The 25,304-nt window shown below is 41.0% G+C and overlaps 1 protein-coding gene across 3 annotated transcripts in view; it reads right to left on the reverse strand.

The window, feature by feature from the left end:
• Positions 1 to 349: 349 nt before the first annotated feature.
• SLC25A21 (solute carrier family 25 member 21) overlaps positions 350 to 25,304 on the reverse strand; it is a 611,357-nt gene continuing 586,402 nt past the window's right edge. For all 3 annotated transcript variants that reach the window (XM_082275211.1, XM_082275210.1, XM_082275212.1), the window contains exons 9-11: positions 12,092 to 12,273; positions 6,820 to 6,872; positions 350 to 826 (exon numbers count right to left, since the gene is read on the reverse strand). In XM_082275211.1, the coding sequence (XP_082131337.1) occupies positions 765 to 826; positions 6,820 to 6,872; positions 12,092 to 12,273 (297 nt within the window). In that variant the 3' untranslated portion in view covers positions 350 to 764. The remainder of the gene's footprint in view (positions 827 to 6,819; positions 6,873 to 12,091; positions 12,274 to 25,304) is intronic.

Raw genomic sequence — 25,304 nt, forward strand, 5'->3', positions numbered from 1 at the left:
CACGGCCGATTTTCGTGCAGTCAGTACAGATTTCGACAGGGAAAAATCTAATGAGCAAGTCTGGGCATGCTCAGAGAAGAAAGAACACAAAGAAAGCAAACCAACACATGACATCACTTCTGAAGTAGAATTTTGTTAGGCGAGAAAATTTGTGTGCAGTCTAGGCACATTCCAGCCAACAAAACTCTGGACAAAAGACGGACGATCGGTGGGCCGATAATCGTTGCGTGTGTACGGGGCTTTAAAGTGGTTAATTAAGCTTTGACTAGAAAACCAGGGAAGCTGATTGGGTCCTATGTAGAGCTGCACAAGATTTTGCACTCTCCAGTTTTAGTAAATCAATGGCATGTGTTCTTTTCCCCTTCCTCCCAGAAATGTTTGGGATTTTTTTTTCAATCAGCTCAGTCAACCTCATGCTGCCCATACCTGGAAGTACTGGGCATTTCCAAGGGTTTTGACAGACAAATGGATTGGCCAGGATGATAAGTAGCAGTTGGAAAGGTTTATCAAGAAAGATAGCAAAATGACAGGTTCTCTTTAAAATAGTCTTTAGTGTGACAAAAACAAATTCTAATTACAGAAGCAGAAATTCAGTTCATGGCCACATTTTACAAAAGATGTAAACGTCATGTAAATGTCATAAACATTCATTAAAACATATTCGGCTTTATGATCTCGGATTCATTGAAAGTCCAAGTTTCCACCAGCTGTGAGGATGATCTGCACGTGTGTTTGGGGACAGGAAGATATGGCTTTGCTCCGGGTCACCAGTGTTTCTGCAGCCAGGCATAGGAATATTCATACACCAATAACATCACTGCACCACCTGCAAATAGAGCACAAGAAGCAGGTGAGTTTTGCTGGGGCCGGGGATCGCTCACAGCTAACATTAGGTAGGGAATGCAGGTGAGGAACACAATACAGGTAGCCACATACCAGACAAGAGGCCATAGGGGCAGGTTAATATCACTGTGCATAGGAGATATACAATGTACTACTGACAGCACTGCTATCCACTGTCCATGAAAACCCGCTCATTTCTGAAACTACACTTATATTTAATTCTTTAATCCAATACATCTATAAACCATTATAAACGGAAGTATTTGGGAACACATGTAATCTGCACAATGGCAAAGCTTACCATTTTTCTAAAGATCCTAAATAAAAAAACATCTAAAGATCTTAAATAAAAGGTTTAAAGTGGTATAAAACCGAAAACCAGAAATTTAACATATTGCAGCTTACCAATCATTAGATGTAGTGGCTGCGTTTATTTTCTTTTTTTTAGGCTTTTTTCCCCTCTGTTTTCACCTAATGATTTGACCCGTAATCACACCTCCTGTATTAGAATGCCCCCACTCTGGATGAAGGAGAAACAGAGATGCCTTTGGACAGCAGCATTGTCAGTCTGAGGGGAGGGGAGTGTTAGATGTACTAGCAGATTTAGATACACTAACAAATTGAAGCCAAACACCAGCAAACATTTAACCACTTGCTGAGCACCCTATAGCAGTTTTATCACTACAGGGCAGTAGCTGTGTGCCGGATCACGTATATATATATATATATATATATATATATATATATGGTCTGGCTTTTGGGTAGCGGGCGCGAATGCGTACCGCCGCCAGCTCGCTCCCGCTGTGATTATACACAGTGGGAGCCGAACAGCGGGTACCGTGGGCATCGCCAAACATCCTGCAAAGACACAGAATGGCAGTCTGCCTATGTGAACAACTAAAAGCAACTAAAAGCAAAACAAATTTTTGGATAGAGTGGAGCGAAAAAAGAACAACTGTCCGATTTGAATTGCTGTGTCAGTGATAGGGAGATTCACCCTATTGAATTGTCATGGTGACCAAGAGTGAAAGAAAATCCCAAATTTTGAGTTGACACCAGAACAGAAATTGGGAGGGGGGTTAATCTTCCAATGGGGACATTAGATCTGATGACGATAAATGCGGCATTAGTTTACTGATATATGTGCCCGTGTATACAGGCCAATAGAAAGCAATGGGCTTCATTTAGAACAGTAAAAAAGTGCCTAAACCATTTTTGTGCCATGTACAAGAGCTGTAAAAGTCTCTTTTAAGCACCTAAACGTGTTTATCTTGTCAGTAGCTCATGAGCTTCCATAAATCTCATTAAAAAAAACAAAACGCTAAAGACATGAAGGTAATGAAAATGTCTCTTCCCTGTATTAACCAACAAGATTCTGTCTATGAGTTTTCAAAGCAAAACCTAAATAATGGTTGCTATGGGGAAAATCCTTGACCTTGTGTATACCAGTCGAAATTTAACAAACATTACTGCCCTGTGAATCTGTGAAATTACCATCCGCGCATTGGGGCAAAATAAACAGCAACTTGGTGTTGATGTAACTTATGGTTTTGAACACTTTGATGTTGATTTACAAAATAATGTGGTGACATAACTAAATGGTATACCGTGTAATAGCAGGTTAACATGTTCGTAACAAAGAAAACGAAAGAAACAAAAAGTAATCTGTACAACTGTTATTCTAGCAAAGTAAATCAGCCCTATACATAATTTTGTATGCAAATGACCACATACAGGCAGCAGAAAACCACTCCAGGCTATGTTTAAATATTGATGATAGAGGACCTTTAAGTCCTCCCATTTGTGTGCATTTTGGCATTTCTTGAAACGCAGCCAAGAGCAACACCTAGAAAATTAAGTACTGCACTATATGAAACTAGACATGCCATCTCTGTGTTTTTAAACCACTTTTTGTATTTTTTCTTAATAAAGCAGTAAAATTAGCTGTGGCATATACTGTAGTACCTTAGCACAACCAATACCAAAACTCTTAAAAGGTAACCTTTTGTTGGTTTAGGGTATTCAAGGACAGGGGGTGTAAAAAAAAAAATAGGTTATTATAGCAACATTTTTATTAAACTACCCCTAGGGCAAGAATCCTTAGTAAAAGCGTCTTTACTAGGGATCGACCGATTATCGGTTTGGCTAATAATCGGCGGCCGATATTCACTTTTTTGCAAGTATCGGTATTGGCCACAAACTTGGCCGATATGACCGATATTTCTGCCTCCGGACGGGAAGGGGGGGATGGGGATTAGAGCGCCGGCTGATAACACAAAAAGCAGGGTTCTTCTGCTTACCCGGCGCGGGCGCTGTCATATGAAGTCCCGCTTCTTGGACCGGCTCCTTCCTATGATATACAGCACACTGGTGACGTCTATAATAGGAGCTGGCCCAGGAGGCCGGACTTTGTATGACAGCGCCCGCGCAGGGTAAGCAGAAGAACCATGCTTTTTGTGTTATCAGGCGGCGCTCTAATCCCCATGCACTGGTCACTCTGCATTGATGGGGACACTGGTCACTCTGCAATATTGGGGACACTGGTCATTCTGCATTGATGGGGGCACTGGTCATTCTGCATTGATGGGGGCACTGGTCACTCTGCATTGATGGGGGCACTGGTCAATCTGCATTGGACGGGGGAACTGATCAATCTGCATTGGATGGGGGCACTGGTCACTCTGCATTGTTGGGGGCACTGGTCACTCTGCATTGTTGGGGGCACTGGTCACTCTGCATTGATGGGGGCACTGGTCACTCTGCATTGATGGGGGCACTGGTCACTCTGCATTGTTGGGGGCACTGGTCACTCAGTATTGATGGGGGCACTGGTCTCTCAGTATTGATGGGGGCACTGGTCACTCTGCATTGATGGGGGCACTGGTCACTCTGCATTGGATGTGTGATTGAATGTGTAGAATATTGGCCCATATCGGCTGATACCGATACGTTGTGACCAAAATATCGATATCCGTATCGGCCCTGAAAAAATCATATCGGTCTATCCCTAATCTTTACCTTGAAGCTTAGTTGTCCGTATAATACATGCCCCCATTACAATGATGGCAAGTATAAATGCCTAAATTGCTGGTAAGTGTAAATGCCCTCTTTCCAATGGTGGTCAGTATAAATTCAACCCTTATCTTGAAGGTCAGCACAAATTCCCACTTGCAATAGTGATCAGAGTAAAAGTCCTATCCTAATTTGGTGGTTAGTGTAAATGTCCCCCCCCCCCCACTCCCGTTAACTCGGTGACCAGCAAAACAGTTCTTTCTAACTTGGTAGTTCGTTTAAATGCCCCTATTACATTGGTGGTCAGTGTAAATGCCCCTATTACATTGATAGGTATTGTAAATGCTCCATTACATTGGTTATCAATGTACACATTGGTGGTCAGTGTAAATGCCCCTGCTACATTAACGGTCAGAGTATATGTCTTCTTTACATAGGTGCTCAGAGGAATTTCCCCATTACATTGTTTGTCAGTGAAAATGTCCCCATTACATAGGTTTTTAATGTACAGTATACTTGCAATCGGGAGCTTTCTGATCATGTGACCACTGTGACTGCCAATCACAGCGGTCACATGATCGGAATGGCCGCCTCTGACCTCCTGGCATTTAGAACCTCTTAAAGAGCTGGGAGGCGGTGGCAGGAAGGGGTTCAATTGGTGGTCAGTGTAAATGCCCCTCAAACACTGATTGCCATAAAAAATGTTTTCTTTACATTGGTGATCAGTCTAAATGCCCCTCTACATTAATGGACAGTTGAAATGTTGGCCATGAAACTACTATTATCAGTCTACTATAGAACCACAATATTCCACAATGCTTTTTAAAAAGATAGTGAGATAACAGATATACATGCAAATCAATAATAAAGTACCATACTGGACAAATATATAAATAGTTGGTTGACCCTGTCTGCCACACTCAGTTACATAGTTGGCAAGGTTGAATAAAGACAACAATCCATCCAGTTCAACCCGTGTTAGTGTGTGTGTGTATATGTAGAAAATCATTTCCCATATCCCCGTATGTTGTTTTTGCTAAGATGCATGTCCAAGAGTCTTTTCAAACTATCCATACTTCCTGTCAACACCACCAATTCTACATCCTTACTGCCCTGACAGTGAAATACCTCCTATGCAGCTTAAGTTTAGACCGCTTCTCTTCCAGTCTTATCATGTGACACCATGTCATCTTACACTCCCTGGGACTGAAATGTTTCATACTTGCGCTGGGATCACTGTTGAGATATTTGTATATTGCTATCATATCTCCTCTCAAGCGTCTCTTCTCCAGGGCGAATAAATTTAGCGCTTGTAATCGTTCCTGATAATTGAGCTCCTCCAATCCCCATATTAATTTAGTTGCCCTTCTCTGGACTCTCTCCAGCTCCAGCACATCCTTCCTGAGGATTGGTGACCAGAACTGGGCGGAATACTACAGATGCAACCAAACCAGAGTTTTATAAAGTGGCAGGATTATCGTTTTATCTCTAGAATAAATTACCTTTTTAATGCATGCTAAAATTCTGCAGGCCTTACTTGCTGCAGCTTGACACTACATGCTATTGCTTAGTCTGTCTTCTACTAGGACCCCTAGATCCTTCTCCATCCTGGAATCCCATAGGGGTTCTCCCTCTCATGAGAAACTTGTGTTTATATTTAATTATTTGTGTTATATTTAATTATTTGTGTTTATATGTAATTACCTTACATTTAGACCCCGTTCACACTGGGGCGACCTGTCAGGCGACCTGGTCGCCTGACAAGTCGCCGTGGGTCACCTGCCATAGAGCAGCACAGGACCCGTTCTAATAGGAGCGACACAAGTCCCTCCGACTTAGAAAAAGGGTCCAGAGCTTCTTTGGGGCGACCTGGAGCGACCTGCATTGACTTCAATGATATGAAGTCCGTGTCGGCCACTCACAGGTCGCCGGCAAAGTCGGGTCGCCCCAGTGTGAACGGGGTCTTACCAATGTTAAACCTAATTTGCCATCTAGTAGCCCACTATGATAATTTATTCAGGTCCTCCTGTAAAGTTTATATATCCTGCTAAAGATAGCAAGAGATGGTATTTAACTATAAGGGGGTATAACTCATCACCCCATGCACAAAACAGTGGCATATGGACATTCCTGAGTATGGTCCATTGCAAAATAAGAGTCTACCCATACCCATGGCCAAAAATTTTAGTTCCTTGCAGACAAACAACTTGAGAAAGTGAGGACAACTGAGAACAGGTTAGGTGTAGTTTTCTTGCAGAACATAGCCTAAGATCCTACATGGGAAAATAATTAATGCATTCTGTAGTTCTATAGAAAGCACTTTGTTATGTCAGAAAGTTCTGTCTACACAGAGATATATATATAGTATTGTACAAGGAAATGTGTAAAGGTGTATTATATTTAAATATTCTCAGATGTCATTAGGTGGACAGTGCAGAAAGGAATCTCAAAGTTCTTTGACAGGCACCAATTAGCCCTCATACCTAACAAGTTTGCGCAATCTTCGTGCTTGTGCAAAAAAATCAGTTTAAAATTCTTTGCCCTGACAGGGCATGACAGGAGGGGAGTAAAAGGTTAAAAAGTAGGTGCTCACAGGTGCAGAAAAAATGTCTCCTCTTTTTTATCAGCCTGGTGCTAAAAACCTCTTTGTTGATAGTGAAAGCTCAATCTAGTGATCACACTGAAGATTCTGTCAAATTTGCCATATTTGAAGTCATAAAACACATTCCTATGACTGGTAGAAGACCAGAACAGATGGAAAAGTAAATGACTAAAGCTAAATGAAGCTATTAATCAGCTTGATACATAAACCGGTGGCTAATTGAGAATAATATCCTGTAGCTTTTGTACAAGATTGTAATTATAGTACTGTGAATAATGATAACACCTAATAAAGGTTTGATTACCAACTCTAGAATGACTTCATATACAATAGCTAACGAGGATAATTAGGACAGGAATTACCAGGTCCAAGCCGCATGATCTTTGGAAGAAGACCTTTGTAGAGAGCCAGGAACCTGGAAGGGAAGGAAAGGCAAGACAGGTGTTACACATTATAAATACACATGGATTTTATAACGCAATCAGCACTGTAAATCAACAAAGAAAAGAAAGGTAACAATAGATAATGATCAAACAAGTAATAAAATTCCGCGTTGATCATTTGTATATAAACACGTGTGACCGGAGCGGTGTTGAGATTATAGAAGACATTAAATCCTTCTGCTATCCTCGGGCGTGCTTTGTGCCATGAAATATGTTCAACCCCTGGTATTTATTAGCATTATTCAATTAGGCAATAAACCAATTTCTATATCTGTATCATTATAATAGGGAAGAATTCTGAATAACATCACTGCTAAATTAGTTTTTTAGAGGTTTTATATAAAAGTGTTTCCTATTTGTATCTTATTAAGGTAAGTGTTAATCAATAGGCATTTCTTGTTATTATAATTATTATCATTTAATTGTAGACACACTAGGATCCGTGATTGGAGCGCGCCTCTAAAATGATCCTACCGCTGCACCATACAGTGAGTTATTTTTAGATGTAATAATTGTGATTAGCTGCCACTTAAACATAAAAAAATACACTGTATATACTTAGTGCAGATAAATAATTAAAGTAGATAGTGACTCTTATAATGAAATAAAGCCAGTGAAAAGAGTGAATAAATGAAAATCAATAGAAAATCAAAAAAATCCATTTTCCAAAATTGATTAAACAACATAAATGTCCATAATAAGTGAAAAATTTTCCAACAACTGTCCACCACACCGCATGCATCAGTGTCACCACTCCCCTTCAGATGTCCATTTACCAAATATGAATGCCAAATATTCTCATATTGGCAAAATAAACAGATACCCTCTCTAGGGTTAATGATAGTCCGCAAATGGTGTCCAATCCCCAATGATGTTCCATGATTACCATGAGTGTAAGAAAAGAAAATACCGATAGTGCAATCCCGTACGATAACCTTTAATAAAACCAACTAATCCACATATAGTACACTCACAATATGCATAGTGGAATAACGCATAAACAAGGCAGCAGGTATTCTGGCAAAACCTAGTCGCAACGGACCGAACTCAAGCGAATCAGTGTCTTACCCAACCACTCGCGATATCCCCAGATCGTCACTTTTAGTTTTGCGTCAAATGTCACTTCCGGTTGCCGTACAGCCACCTATTTTCTTTTCTTACACTCATCATAATCATGGAACATCATTGGGGATTGGACACCATTTGCAGACTATCATTAACCCTAGAGAAGGTATCTGCTTATTTTGCCAATATGAGAATATTTAGCAATCATATTTGGTGAGTGGACATCTGAAGGGGAGTGGTGACACTGATGCATGTGGTGTGGCGGACAGTTGTTAGAAGATTTTTCACTTATTATGGACATTTATGTTTAATAAAATTTGGAAAAAGGATTTTTTTTGATTTTCTATTGATTGTCATTTATTCACTCTTTTCACGGGGATTATTTTTTTTTTAGCGCCACTATCTATTTTCATTATTTATCTGCACTTAGTAGATACGGTGTCATCATTTAATTAACTTCAATATTTTTCATCCTTTATATAGTACAATGCATGTGAGTCTTTTTGAATAATTTTACTTATCTAATAAAATATGCTACCGAAAAACACAGCATTTAAAAAAAAGAGAACTGACAGTAGGTTGTAGTAAACTAACCAGCTGTTGACGCAAAAAAAGATTTTCTATGCACTGACAGCTGTTGAAATGCTCAACCAGTTATTTCCAACACGAACAAGGTACTCTGTGGTAGGGGGTACACCTGACTTTTTGGAATGATGGTCATTGTAAATGCCCCCCTCCATTGATGATCAGGGTAAATACTTCTATACATTGGTTATTAGCGTAAATGTCCTCTTTACATTGATGTTCAGTAAAAATGTCCTTTTTACATTGATGGTCATTGTAAGTACCTTTTTCACATTGGTGGTCAGAGTAAAAAATGTTTTTACATTGGCGGTCAGTGTAAATGGCCTCTTTACATTAGCGCTCAGAAGGAATGCCTTCTTCACATGGGTGGATAGGTGGTCACAAATGTCCCTTTTACTTTGGTGGTCAGAATAAGCATTCTGATTACATTGGTTGTCAAAGTAAATGTTTTTTTAACATTGGTGGTCACTGTATACATGGCTTCTTTACATTAGTAGTCAGAGTGAATGTGTTCTTTAAAGTAGAACTATAGCTAAAACCTTTTTTTTTTCTTTTTTTGGATAGATTAAGGGAGGGTTTTAACCCCTGTCAGTTTTTTTTTTTTTTCGCCACTTGTGTCCCTTTGGGGAGGTTTACCTTCACTTCCTGTCCCATAGCCAACATATAAAATGCATAACATTTCTCTTTATAGTTTATATGAAAGGCTTTTTACAACAAATGCTTGGGGACATATAGTACTTTTTAGGTTTTTATCACAATTATCACAAGAGAAAATATATTCAAATTAAAGCAAACTGTACTATACCTAAGGAATAATTCCTGACAGGGCTATATTAAGCATTGTAAAAATTGGTCTAGCTTGGACCAGTGTAAGCATGCATGTACCGTATCTGGCTGACCCCCCTGGAAGCTGGAAATCACTGATGTAGACACCGCTATTTCAGTGATGTATACTTACTTCCAGCTCCCGGGCCAAGGGGCTGCACTCCTGCTTACTGAGCACAGGAAATCGGCTGCTCAGCACAGCTGCTATTAAGGGGTAACTATGTGCCTAACAAGTGTATGCAAGTGATGTGCTCTGCTTGTACTCGCTATTCTGGCTGGGTTTCTCTCCATACCTTATTTCTGAAGGGCTGGGAGAAATCCAGCCAGAGCCTTAGTTTACAAATTCAGAGGTCTGTGCTGTCATTGGCCACAGCCGACCAGCAGGTATACAGCCATGATCATTGGCTGTAACCTGCTGACAAACTTGTGCTGTGTCCAATCACAGCACAGGTCAGCAGGGGGCGCTCACATGCGTGCCCAAAAACCAGGAAGAACATTTTAACAACACCGATGCCTGCCATCAGCAATAAAACATTTCAGGGATTTTAACTAGGGAAAGACCCGTGTTTTTTTCAGGGCCAATACCGATACCGATATTTTGGTCACAATGTATCGGTATCGGCCGATATGGGCCGATATTTTGTACATTTAAAGTCTTGAAAAATAAAGACAATTTTTGACACAAATCTGGTACTGAACATGTTAATTTTTGTTTAATGCTTAATGGCTGGCTTGCTGGCACCCAGTGGTGGGTGGCTGGCTGTCTGGCACCGTGTGGTGGGTGGGTGGCTGGCTTGCTGGCACCCTGTGGTGGATGGCTGGCTGGCACCCTGTGGTGGATGGCAGGCTGGCTTGCACCCTGTGGTGGGTAGCTGGTTGGCTGGCACCCTGTGGTGGGTGGCTGGCTGGCACCCTGTGGTAGGTGGGTGGCTGGCACAGGGGCTGTGGGTGACTGGTACAGGGCCTGTGGGCAGCTGGCTGTTACAGTGCCTGTGGCTGGCTGGTACAGGGCCTGTGGGTGGGTGGCTGTCTGGCACCCTGTCTGTGGGTGGCTGGCTGTCTGGCACCCTGTGGTGAGTGTCTGGCTGTCTGGCACCCTGTGGTGGGTGGGTGGCTGGCACAGGGGCGTGGGTGGCTGGCTGGTACAGGGCCTATGGGTGGCTGGCTAGCTGGTACAGGGCCTGTAGATGTGGGTGGCTGGCTGGCAATGGGCTGCTGTGTGTGGGTGTATGGCTATGATACACTCCTGCGAGACTAGTCCCGACTACAGACGAGGCTGTCCAAGGCGAGGGAGGCAGCCTAAGAAGGCAGAATGACATCACAAAATATCGGCAATATCGGCCAGTTCCGGGGCCGATACCGATATATCCAGGAAAGTGCATATTGGCCACCAATATATATATTGGCCTTGCCCTATGTATCCCTAATTGTAACCCTTCGTCACACAAACAAAAAAAAGTTTTGGCTTTCCATAAACTTTGGTTTAGTATTTGCACTCTGGGTTTCAGGGTTCCTGGGTGCTCTAAAGATAACTCTAAGTTTATGCATATATGTTAATGTTGGCAGTTTAATACATGTTACAATTACAATTTGGATAATATAATGTAATACAGTATTTTCAAACAAACAGCTAAGCTGTTCTCTGTGACAGCAGCCTTGCACTGAAAACTGTCAATGTATGGGTGCAAATGTTACTTCTCTAAAATGTTATATAAATGTACTGCATCATTTTTTTTCTAGAAATAATGCTATAACCTTTTTCTCATGGATTTGTTTTGGTGCATGCCATTTGTGATGTGGTTAGATAATCAATGCTACTATTGACATTATTTGATGTTTAAACTTGGTGTTAGGGGCTGGACTGATTTTAAAGAAAACTTGTGCTTATTCCCTGGCTGACATGTGCAGCTAAACACCAGCCAAAAATAAAAAGGGAATAGCATATTAAAAGATTAAAAAAAAAAAAAAAAAAAGAAAAAACATCTTGTGCTCGTGCCTCAAACCAGAATGGTCCCTTGGTCCCTTCCTCCTGCACCCCCCCCCCCCCGCAATTATTATTTTCAGCTAGAAAAAGATATCCTTGTTCTTTTGGGTTGAGTGACAGCCAGCATTATTCAATCCACTTCCTCTATGCCCAGGCTGGCATAGACCCGCCCTCTGGGGGTGGTATCATTCCACAGGGGAAGAGGAAGGACCAGTGACATCAACAGATCAGCAGGAAAATATGTATAGATAGATATATATATATATATATATATTTTTTTTTTTTAAGCGTGGAGGGGGCATTGAGTGGGTGTAAAAGTAGTGAGGTACTAGACTTCTGCTTTAAGTACTTTAGATATCTCTGAGACACAACATGTAAGGAGATGAGGAACTCTGAGCTCACTTGCTGCATTTTTTGTACAGGACTGTGACTCAGCAGGGCAGCCAGGTAACTAGCATTTCCAGAAGGAAGTTAGTAATAGCATCAGCCCTATTTCTCTTTGCACAGGCTGTTACTAATTAATAGAATTATGTTAAGTCTTGGAAAAAGCAGATCTTGAATCAGAAATCAAGGACTGGCCCAGCCAACACCCCCACTTTTATCCTGAACAGCCCTGGAATAATGCAAAGACATAAAAGCAGTAAAACTAAAACAGAAAGTAGGAACAGAGGCTGAGCACAGAGTGCTGGATTTAGAAGTAATGATACAGAAATGATGACAAGATTTTTATACCCTTCTTCCTTATAAACCATCAGTATCGTCTTCCAGCAGCTACGATATTTAATCACTCCAGGTTCTGGCTGCGGCCCCTGAATCCGACTCTTGGCCACATCAAATGGGATGTTAATGATAGAGGCTAGTGTCCCAGAGGCCAAACCAATTGTAAACTTCCGTAGGAACTCCAGTCTTGCATCCTAGATAGTCAATGACACATGTAATATCATGAGCAAGGTAAAAGCAGAAATTCACATTTAACATTCAGAATTCTGGCACCCGCTCTTCTCCTCAAACCCATCATCCTTTAATTACGGCTACAGAGAGCTTTAAAAGCTCAGGAAGATAACCATATAACCACAGCCGGGTGGAGTCCAGCCAACACTGAAATGACGGTGTGAGATTTACGTAGGAGCCTCGGGTTAGGAAACGTGGCTGGTGAAATAATGTTAACAGGTGGGTAAACTATAGAGAGATAAAAAAGTTTTACCCTGGCTTTGCCAACAACAAGAACGACACCTTTAAATGCTATAAAACAAGCTATCACCTGGGAACTGTATTTTTGCTTGCACCTGTAACATACAATGAAGTGTACCTGCTATAAGAAAGCAGCTTAAAGCTTAGCACGCCTTTGCCCTAACATTAATCCTGACCTTCTTACAGAGAAGAAAAAATATGTCTCCTCGTTGCACCAACATGTACTTTCCATTGGGAGCAATACAGCTGTTAAGACGTTTTTCGTCTGCTTTAGGCGTTCTGCTAATGCTGTGTTTTCCTGCCTGTGTCGGTGGGGGAGATGTTATTTGCTCCGAGCTTCATACGTGGGTTTAAGAGGATTCTGGGTAATGTGCCTTTAATCAGCGACCTGGCACCCAGCACAATGGGCTCCTTGCAGAGAGATGCAGGAGGATTTCCGCGGGTTGCAACGATTCTTCCCCGACAATCCCATTGGCTCTGTTTTCGCACATGGTCCAAATTGCCTGCGGGCACATTTCCTCACACAGGATTCATAAATACAGTCCATAACGAGACTCTGGTTTCGGCATATGGGGATGATTTGTGTAATTGGCCTTTACAATGTACTTAGTATTACTGTATCAAAACACACGAAACCCGAGTACTCTATTAGCTAATTGGCCAGAATATTTTACAAATGACAGCAAGCCCCTGCATCAGGAAGCTCACTAAAACGTAGATGTATGTGTCCGTGAGACCCCCAAATGCTAAATTAAATAAAAGCGGAAAAAAAAAAGGACAGCACACACACGCTTTCCTATAAGGCTGTTGCTGGCCTGCAGGTTTTTTCCACATTTCTCCTCAGATGTCGCAGATCTGTCAGCAGGAAATGTTCTCCCACTACTAAACTAACAAGCTCGCTGCGGTAACGCATTGCAGGGCTGTGCCCTTGAATTAAATAGCTTTTACCTATTGAAGGAATTAGGATGTCGTTTAAAGGAACAGTCACACTCCCGCTAACATGAAAGCACTCAGCCATGTTATCAAAGCCTAATTTTTTTAAACAATTGTATAATTATTTAAAGGTGTGCGTTGAGGCGCTTTTACACGTTTTGCTTTAAAAGGATATTAGAAACTGGAACTGTTAATTTTGCAAGACAGAATGATACACTAGAAGTTCTCATAGAATTTGAAAGTTTAAAAATAATTAATTAATTAAGAGTAGCTAAAGCCAAAAATGTTTTTGTTCATTTTTGGAAGAGTGGTGAAGGGTTAGACCTGCTCTTGGGTTTTTATTGCTGGCTGTTTACCCACTAAGGAGGTTAGGTTATTATTGTCCCTTTCATTTCTTACTTTGTCCATAATGACAAAAATAATAATTTGGCTTCAGATACAGTTTACCCTAATCATTCTTATAGGCACATGACTCTGTGGTGATGCACATGGTTAAAGTGGATTTTAAAAATTTTTAATTAAAATTTTACATTTTACATTTTTAAAACAAAAAAAAATGTTATACTTACCTGCTCTTTGAAATGATATTGCACAAAGCAGTCCCTTATCTCCTCTGCTGGAATTCCCTACGGGTGCTGTCTACGCCTCCTTCCTCAGGGTGCCCCCTCAGCAAGCTGTGTCCTCAGGGGGCACGCGTGCTTCTGACATGAGATGATTAAATCCATAGACACACACAGTGTTGGTAAGCCATGCCCCCCGCTCCCTTCTCACAGGAGTTTGACAGCAACAGGAGCCTATGACTCCAGCTGCTTCTTGTGTTTCATGTGAGAGCAGAAAGTGGAAGAGCCATACTGCAGCTGCAACAGTGCTGGATCAGTGAGAGGAGCCAGGTAAGTGTTTTGGGGCATGGGGGGGGGGGTAAGGAAGGCATTAAGGTAAACATGTTTTTACTTTAGAACCATTTCAAGGGCAAAAATATTTAGTCCCAAGGGTCCCTCACCAGTGTGGGCCTCTTCTACCCAGCTTCTTCTGAGTGCCGGTATTCATCGATCCTGGCTGGCGCAGGATAATGTCACTCCTGCACATGTGCAACTTAGTATAAATTCTACAGTAGATTGCAAATAGACAGGTAAGTGTATTTTACTGCAGAACAGACAGACATTGCATGTCTTTATTGCAATAAAGAGCCTGCCTCTTCACAATTTTTTTTGGTTCAACTTTAGTTCCACTTTACCCACTTGATGACCGGCATGTTAAACCCCTTTCCTGTCCAGGCCATTTTTTAAAATTCTTTTATTGTGGCAAAGCTTCTCAAATACAATATGTTAAGCCATAACAAAACTGTTTTCCAGGAAAAAAAAAACAATTAGTCATTATATATTGGGGATATAGAAATGCCATGTAAAAAAAGGCCATAAAGTAAAAATGACGACTTGCCCAGGCCAATTTTTTCATTTTTAGCACTAAGACTTGCTCTGGCATGCAATTCTGTACCCAAATGAGTTTTATATAATTTTTTGAGACCGATAGAGCTTTCATTTGGTGGTTTTTAATCACTTCTGTTTTTTCCTTTATATAGTAAAAATAAAAAATCAAAAAGGCTAAAAAAAAGCAGTTTCTTTTGTTTCTGCAATATAACTTTGCAAATAAACTTTTTTTTTTTTTTTTTTTTTTATAAATTTAGGCCAACATGTATTCTGCTACATTTCTTTTTCAATATTTTTATTGAATGTTTTCACAAAAAGTAGAAAAATAACAATGTAGAGAATTGAATAATACAAAGTTAATACAATCTGAAGTGCTCGTATATTTACCAAAGAAACGGTTGGCATTATTAATCAAAGGGGAAAAAGAGGAAGACGTATTGACCCAAGCCCCACTCCAGCTATAGAGCTTTCACTCAGAAGTGCCACTCCCAGGCATCCCATGGGCATTTAATTGCGAACATATATGTTTGTGCAGAAACATTGTCAAACCAACATTGATGTCTTGCAAAGAGATTGTACGTGCACTGCCACCTCGTTATAGCTGAATAAACATTTACTGCCCAGGACTCACCCCCCACCCTTTGGAGGAGAAGGTGCCCTCCTCCTGGAGTTGGGACTCCCTATCTTCCATTACTAGAATTGCATATTGAAAACCCTACCAGCATATAATGCAGAAAAGAAAAAGAAAAGCTAGAAGAGGTAGAAGAGAGAAGGTGGGTGGAGGGGGAGGGGGGGAAAGGGAAGGGAAAGGGTAAGACCCTGCGCACTGGCCCATGCCACCCGAGGGCACATTAGTCAGGAATAGTCCGGAGGTCGGCAGTCAAGTATCTGATCCACGGACACCAGACCTTTTCCAACACCTTCATCTTGTCATTTAAAGCTGCCGAAAGCCTTTCACTAACCATAAGCCAGGAAAGCTTATGTTTAAGCTGATCTAATGGGATGACAGATGACCTCCAGTTTCTAGCTATGGTGATCCTGGCAGAAATGAATATGAAAGTAAGGAGTCGTCTCTGGTTCTGCAAGGCTTTATCAACCCTGCAACCTAACAGGGCATGTTTGGGTGATTTGGTTAGATTGATTTGAGTAAGAGAAAAAATAAAATTATAAACTCTAATCCAAAATCGCCTCAACTTGGAACATTGTCACTATGTATGGTATGCTGTTCCATCCTGACCACAGCCTCGAAAACCCTTCGGAGACGCTCCTGGGACATAGATAGCCAATCTGGCCAGCACTATGTACCATCTCAAGAGAACCTTATAATTTGCTTTAATAATAGAGGTATTGATTAGTGATTTCAAATCTGTGTGAACAATTAAATGCCACTGTTCAAGTTCAAGGCTTTCCTGGAAGTCTTGCTCCCATTTGACCATGTAATCCTGTTTGGTTGAGGTATGCATTAGAATAGTATACAGTTCTGATATATGACCCCGACCCTATCATATTTATGACACAGATATTCCATGGACGACATAGATCACTATTACGAGATTCAGGGGGAGATTTAATAAAACTGGTGCACACAGAATCTGGTGCAGCTGTGCATGTTAACCAATCAGCTTGTAACTTCAGCTTGTTCAATGAGGCTTTGACAATAAAACCTGGAAGCTGATTGGTTTCTATGTAGAACTGCACCAGATTTTGCACTCTCCAGCTTTAGTAAATCTCCCCCAAAGTGTGTAAATAGTGCTGTAGTTGAATGTACCGAAAGTGATCTGAATCTGGCATCTATCTAAGGACCGTTTTGGCAACATGCCCCTATGGCCACAGAGATCTGCTATACACAAAAGGCCTTTATTGGTCCACCAGTCAAAAGTGTAAGGAGTGAGGCCCGGGGTGAAGTCTCTATTTTGCAGCAAAGGAGCATATGGGCAATGAGGGGACATAAATGTATGTGATTTGGAAAGTCTATCCCAAATGCTAGAGGAGAGGGAAAGAGAGGGGTATATCTATATCAATTTTTGAGGCCCTAAAATGTTAGAACAGTAAAAGTACTTTAAAAACAAACACTTTTTGGAAAGTAGACAGTCCAAGGTATTAAGTAAGAGGCATAGTGAGTTTTGTGAAGTTGTAATTTGTTCTACGATTTGTTTTTAGAAAAAGTAAATAACATTTTTTTATTTTTTCACATAGTTGTTATTTTAACAAGTTACAGTATGTATCACAAATAGCATAGGCATACTTATAATTACAGCCCAAAACACATTCTACTACTCCTCCTGAGTGAGGGTTCCATGTGTGTGAAACTTTTTCGCAGTCGAGAACTTGAGATGCATAGAAGGGCCCAAGATCCAAAAAGTGCTTTCAAGGGGCATACATTTTGTTTCTGATTTTCTGACTACCAATTACGTTCCATGACACATTTCTTGAAACCCTAAAGGGCCAGGACAGGAGAAACACCCAAAAAAATCCCCATTTTTTAACCACTTGCCTACTGTGCACTTAAACCCCCTTCCCATCCAGACCAATTTTTAGCTTTCAGTGCTCTCACACTTTGAATGACAATTGCGCGGTCATGCTACACTGTACCCATATGAAATTTTTATCATTTTGTTTCACACAAATAGAGCTTTCTTTTGGTGGTATTTAATCAGATCTGGGGTTTTTATTTTTTACAAAAAAAAAGAAAAAAAAGACAGAAAATTTTGAAAAAAAAAAAAGTTTTTCTTATTTTCTGCGAGTGAATTTTGAAAATAAATAAATTTTTCTCCTTCACTGATGTGCGCTGATGAGGCAGCACTGATGGGCACTGATAGGCTGCACTGATGGGCACTGATAGGCTGCACTGATGGGCACTGATGAGGTGGCACTTATGGGCACTGATGAGGAGGTACTAATATGCCGCACTGATGAGCACTGATAGGTGGCACTGATGAGCACTGATAGGCGGCACTGATGAGCACTAATAGGTGGCACAGCTGGGCACTGAGAGGTGGCACTGCTGGGCAATGAGAGGCGGCACTGATAGGCGGCACTGATGGGCACTGGTGGATGGCACTGATGGACACTGACGGGTGGCACTGAGGAGCACTGATTGGCAGCACCATCAGTGCCCACAATCAGTGCCCATAGTGCTGCCAGTCAGTGCTCATCAGTGCCTAGATGAGCAGGCACTGATGGGCACTGACTGGCAGCACTATGGGCACTGATTGTGGGCACTGATGGGGGGCAATGATGGCGGGCACTGTGTATGTTTTTTACCTCTAGTAATCAGGGCACTGGTGATCAGTGCCCTGATTACATTCTTCTGTGTCCCCGATGGCTGATCGGCTCTGCTCCTTCCTCACACTGCAGTCTCCGTGTGAGGAAGGAGCGCTGGCGATGAGAGATGATCTCATATGTTTACATATGAGATCATCTCTCATCGCACGGCCCGATCACGTGGTAAATGGCCGCTGTGATTGGCCATTTTCCACGATCTGTGATTGGCTGTGTCCAAGGGACACGGCCAACGCAGATTTTCCCCGATGCGCGCTCGCGGGAGCGCGCGGGGAGCCTGTGTCTGGGAGGCCGTTTAAAGACGGCCTCCCGAAAATGTGGGTCCGCGCTGCAGCTGTCTTTCGGCTATAGCGCGGACCAGAAGTAGTTAAATAGATCCTCCAATATATTTAATTAGAGGCAAGGTGAATCTTTTGAAGATCAAACTTTTTGCCACCAGTTTTACGAAAATGAAGAAAGAAAATAAAAAAGCACTTTTTTTTACATACAGCTGTCAAATAAACAATATTTCTCACACACAGCAATGATATACTTGGAGTTACATCCCCCAAAAAAATCTGCCTTTCCTCCTGAGACCACATGTGTTAGACTTTTTTGGCATCCTAGCTGTATAATAGAACCCAAAATCCAAGGAACGCCTTAAAGCTTCAAGAGGCATACATTATGCATGTCATTTTCTGAATACCTATCACATTTTGGAGGCTCCAGGGTGCCAGGACAGTACAGACATCCACATAATAACCACATTTTGAAAAGAAAATACCCAAAATTATTTTTATGAGGTATATTGAGTCTTTTGAATATTCAATTTCTTGCTACATGTTTTTGGAAAAAGAAGAAAGATAATGATTTTTTAAAATTAAGATATTACTAACATGAAGTATGGGCATACCTCAAATTACACCCAATAAGACATCCTGCTATGCCTCCTCCTGAGTATGGGGACACCACCTATTCCTTTTTTCACATCTTAGCCACATAGAGAGGGCCCAAAATCCAACGAGCATCTTCAAGTTTTCAAGGGGAATAAATTATGCATCTAATTTCCTGACTACCTATCACATTTTTGTTTGGAGGTCCTGAAGAACCAGGGCAGTAGAAACACCCACAAAATGACTACATTTGGGAGAGAAAACATTCCAATATAATTTTTGGACTACCTACTACATTTAGAGGCCCTGGAGCACCAGAACAGCGAAGACTCCCATAAAATAACCTAACCCCATTTTGGAGTGTAAACACCCCAAGGTGTTTTTAGAAGGCATGGTGAGTCTTTTTGACACAAGTTTTTGGAAAATGCAGAATAAAAATGAAAATGTATTTTTTTCTACCCAATTGTATTTGTTATTTATCGCACACAGCATGCACATATTTAGAATGTCACCTTAAAACACATTCTGCTACCCTCACAAGTATGGTAATACCACATATGTGAAAGTTTGGATTGATTAGCAGACATTGTATCTTGTGTATCACAGAAATCAACCGACATTGTATCAAAAGAAGTGTGCTTTAATGGTTGCCTCTGTATGGGTGGTCAGGAAAAATCATTTAGTGTAGCATCACCTATAGTAATCCCTGTTACTAAAAGCGCAGAAAGCCTAGCCTTGGTATGTGACTGCCCCCAAAAATACTATGCTCACGGGCCAAAAAGTACAGGAGATGGAACAAAGGTGAAATAAAGAGTTCCTGTGATTCCAGGAGTACAGCTGTCCCCAGGGGACGGCTGGAATTTGTGTCTCACAGGAACATAGACAGTGATGTGATGATGGGTCTGTTCAGGTGACATGCAGAGCATGGTGAATAAACACGGTAAATGCCAGTTCCATAAAAGTAATTTATACTCTCTATTCCAGCCAACAGATGGAGCTCCTGGCCTCTTTTTACATGATTAACATGTTGCCCTTGAGTGATTTGCTGAAATCAGCATGTTTGCAAAGCTCAAACTCTCAAGCTGAAATGTACAAACATAAGAGAAAAAGTTACAGCAGTGACTCTGCCTCTCCCTGCTCTGATAGGCTGCACAAATTTAAATAGAGAGAGAATGTCTGAAAGTAATCAGCATCTGCTGTGTTGTCTTGTTAGAAAAGCCATGACAATCTATTAATCCTGGATCATGGGAAACCCCTATAAAACATTTTTATTGAAAAACAATGGTTTTTATAAATAGTAAGACAAAATTATTAAATATCAGTTAAAAATATATACAATTAAAAAAAATAAACCCCAACTCATGATGTTTTACGTTAAAGTGATTGTAAATAAAAGTAACAAACATGTCATACTTACCTGCTCTGTGCAATGGTTTTGCACAGAGCACCCCAGATTCTCCTCTTCTCGGGTCCCCCACCAGTACTTCTGCATCCCCTGGCCAAGTTCCCCCATAGTAAGCCATTCGCTTTGGGGGCACCCGTGCGTACTCACTCCCAAGATCAGCCCTGTGTGTCCATTGGCACACAGAGTGCGGCCTAGCCCTCTTCCCTGCTCCCTCCATACTGACTGTAAATGGCAGTGGCTCCAGCTGCTGTGTCTAAGTCAATGAGGAGGGAGAGAGCCGAAAGAGCCATTGCTCTCATGCACATTCCTGCATCGAGATCGGGCTCAGGTAAGTCTAATGGGACTTGGTTGGGGGGGGGGGGGGCTACATGCAGAAGGTTTTTTACCTTGATGCTGAGAATGCATTGATGTAAAAAATCTTCTGCCTTTAAAACCATTTATTGTGCATTGCATTTTATATATATTTTTTCACAAAGTTTGCATGTCACGCTTTTCACAAGTGGACATGAAAGTTCATTTGGTAAACAAAAATGTTTGAAAGCAGGTATATTTTTATGAGTTTGAGGTGAATCGAGATCTTACATACCTTTCTTACTTTGTATTCAGGAAAATACTGATCCTAAAACACCAAACAAACATTAGCAGGTCTAAACCAAATTTCAATATGTATGTAAGTATTAGGTTCACCTATTAAGATAAGTAGTCTTAGTTAAAGAGCGGAGAGGGATTAGAACAACTGTTGGATTTTTACTAATATCTGTGCTCCCATTAGCGAGATTCACCCTCTTTAGTTGTTCTGTTTAATAACATTACTGAAAGTGAAAGGAAATCCCAAATTGTGGTTTATCAGCAAAACACGAATACAAGAGAAATCTTCCAATGGGGACAGCAGTTCTGGTGACCCTGGTGACAACCAGGGATTGCCTTAGTTTGGAAGGATTTCTTCTCACTTCTTACTTCCTGTTTTGTCAATGGGACAGAAAGACACCATCTCCCCAATGAGACATAGTTGGCATTCAAAAATTACATGGGTTAACGAGTGTAGTGCTGTCTTGCACAAAATATGTGACTAAATAGATAGCAATCAACAGTGGAAAAATGTCATACATTCAAAATAATAAACAAATAATTACAATACCTAAAAGTGCATATATACATAAAATGTATACATAAAAGTGACATAAATCAATAAAAGTAATTTTCCCACATAGATTTTGTTACATTCAATAATCAAAAATAATGTCCTGAAAATTGTGTTTTTCATACAGAAAGGTAAATGACCAAACAAAAAGTCTCTACCAAATGAAAGATGGAATCTGAAGGGTGTGCAGCAAAGGTATCTTCAGTCCACCACCACTGTCTACCAACCAGCAAATCAATACACCACTACTGTTTACCAGATAGTTAGAGGTCTAACAGCGCTTAAGGGAGAAATCCCAGACCTGGATGGATAGATGGTGGATGCTTGCTCTCACAGATCAGCCTCTCATCTACAGTGCCTTGCGAAAGTATTCGGCCACCTTGAACTTTTCAACCTTTTGCCACATTTCAGGCTTCAAACATAAAGATATAAAACTGTAATTTTTTGTGAAGAATCAACAAGTGGGACGCAATCATGAAGTGGAACGAAATTTATTGGATATTTCAAACCTTTTTAACAAATAAAAAACTGAAAAATTGGGCGTGCAAAATTATTCAGCCCCCTTAAGTTAATACTTTGTAGCGCCACATTTTGCTGCGATTACAGCTGTAAGTCGCTTGGGGTATGTCTCTATCAGTTTTGCACATCGAGAGAAATTTTTGCCCATTCCTCCTTGCAAAACAGCTCGAGCTCAGTGAGGTTGGATGGAGAGCGTTTGTGAACAGCAGTTTTCAGTTCTTTCCACAGATTCTCGATTGGATTCAGGTCTGGACTTTGACTTGGCCATTCTAACACCTGGATATGTTTATTTGTGAACCATTCCATTGTAGATTTTGCTTTATGTTTTGGATCATTGTCTTGTTGGAAGACAAATCTCCGTCCCAGTCTCAGGTCTTTTGCAGACTCCATCAGGTTTTCTTCCAGAATGGTCCTGTATTTGGCTCCATCCATCTTCCCATCAATTTTAACCATCTTCCCTGTCCCTGCTGAAGAAAAGCAGGCCCAAACCATGATGCTGCCACCACCATGTTTGACAGTAGGGATGGTGTGTTCAGGGTGATGAGCTGTGTTGCTTTTACGCCAAACATAACGTTTTGCATTGTTGCCAAAAAGTTGGATTTTGGTTTCATCTGACCAGAGCACCTTCTTCCACATGTTTGGTGTGTCTCCCAGGTGGCTTGTGGCAAACTTTAAACAACACTTTTTATGGATATCTTTAAGAAATGGCTTTCTTCTTGCCACTCTTCCATAAAGGCCAGATTTGTGCAGTATACGACTGATTGTTGTCCTATGGACAGAGTCTCCCACCTCAGCTGTAGATCTCTGCAGTTCATCCAGAGTGATCATGGGCCTCTTGGCTGCATCTCTGATCAGTCTTCTCCTTGTATGAGCTGAAAGTTTAGAGGGACAGCCAGGTCTTCGTAGATTTGCAGTGGTCTGATACTCCTTCCATTTCAATATTATCGCTTGCACAGTGCTCCTTGGGATGTTTAAAGCTTGGGAAATCTTTTTGTATCCAAATCCGGCTTTAAACTTCTCCACAACAGTATCTTGGACCTGCCTGGTGTGTTCCTTGTTCTTCATGATGCTCTCTGCGCTTTAAACGGACCTCTGAGACTATCACAGTGCAGGTGCATTTATACGGAGACTTGATTAACCACAGGTGGATTCTATTTATCATCATTAGTCATTTAGGTCAACATTGGATCATTCAGAGATCCTCACTGAACTTCTGGAGAGAGTTTGCTGCACTGAAAGTAAAGGGGCTGAATAATTTTGCACGCCCAATTTTTCAGTTTTTTATTTAACAAAGTTTGAAATATCCAATAAATTTTGTTCCACTTCATGATTGTGTCCCACTTGTTGTTGATTCTTCACAAAAAATTACAGTTTTATATCTTTATGTTTGAAGCCTGAAATGTGGCAAAAGGTCGCAAAGTTCAAGGGGGCCGAATACTTTTGCAAGGCACTGTATGTGTTTGGCTCAAATTAGATCACATTACAGGCACCCAAGTAGCCAGACAATTAACCATATCATAAAAAAAGGAAGGAAAATCACCCATAGTGCAATACCTTATTAAAAACTTTTATTCAAAATAGGCAGGTACTCATAGCAAAGCCAAACAATATACACCATATTAGAAACCTCGGTCAACCACCCTGGCAAGCATGATGACGTCACCACAATAGCTCAGCCCTACATGCATTTCGTCCTAAAGGACATCTTCATGGAGACTCTTTTGTGCAAGACAGATGTACACTCTTTAGGTATTTGGTTTATTTATAGGTGTGTGTGTGTGTGTGTATAATTGGTGCAAGCAACTGTCTAAGTTTGTTCCTTTAATTGCACTTGGAGTGCAGGATATTTTTTTAATTTTTATTTATAACCTTCCTTACTCTAACTAAAAGGAAAAATAAGTTTTGCCTTTAGTTCTAGTTTATAGTGGAAAAAAAAGTTTGCCTTTAGTTCTGGTTTATAATGGAAGTAAACTTTTTTTTTTGCACTTGTACCTACAGTTAAGCCTAGAATAAGGCTTACCTGAAGGTACCGTGAATATCCCCTAAACCTGCACTGTTGAGGAGATATTCACACACATACGCTCTGCCCCCGCCGTCCCTTCCGAGCCCTGTGCCGTGGTCCATGACTACCGTGCGCAGGATTTGTGGACAATGGAAGTATTTCATAATGTGCTAGTATGTGCTAATATGTGCTAGTATGCTATGCTGATGGATTTTTGTTTTGCTGAAGATAAGATAATTTTTCAGTTTGCCTGTTTTGAAAATAAAAAGGGCTGTTTGCTTTTACCGACGAGCTGATTATCCCAGTCTCTTCAAGTTCAGTGAATGTAAACACTCGAACAAACATTACATACTTATAGTATACTGAAACCATTTTACATAGGATCTTAGTCCAAGCAAGATCCTATGTCCAATCATACGACTGAGTGCATTAGGGATGAGCTCCAGGTTCTGACTGAATATGGCTGGACATTCAGTACAATCTGCTGGAACTGCTCACCTAAACGTCCCACAATGCATCTGGTCAAGTGTAAGACTTTTGTAAGTTAGTGTTTTATTGTTTTTGACTCAAGGCTCAGCCCACACACTATAAACTGTTCATATCTGGTATCTCCACTTTTGACAGACATTTTGAAAGATTAAAGGGTGTAGAGACCACTCCCCTGGGTCCATGCATTAGTGGCTTAAGAAGTCCATCTGCCAATTGTCCACTGCAGGAATGTGGGCAGCCAAAAGAGCTGGACTGTAAATTTCCACCCAGGAGATTATCAAACATATTTCTCAAAGGGAAGCTTGTCTTTTGGCGCCCTCCTAATGGTGGTGATGTCAGCCACAGCTGTGGCATTGTCTGAATGTATTTGACCGGGTGACCGTGCAGAAAGGAGGTCCAATTTTGTAAAGAAAATCTGATATCTCTCAGTTCCAGAATGTTGATGGAGAGTTTTATCACCTCTGGGGACAATGCTCCCAGACAGTCAGGGAAGTGTAAACTCTGTCCAGCCTATAAGGCTGGGAACCATTGTTACCATCTTCTAAAGCATGTGGAGAAATTACTTTCCTCTATACTCTATGCGGTCAGCAGTGCTAGCTCCCAAACAAAATATAAACACACCAATCACAAACAATAAATACTTGTAAATGTTGCATCAAAACTATTATCATAAAGTGCTAGTGC

Source organism: Pelophylax lessonae (assembly GCF_965119305.1).
Source record: "Pelophylax lessonae genome assembly, chromosome: 13".
NCBI classification, from domain to species: Eukaryota; Metazoa; Chordata; class Amphibia; order Anura; family Ranidae; genus Pelophylax; species Pelophylax lessonae.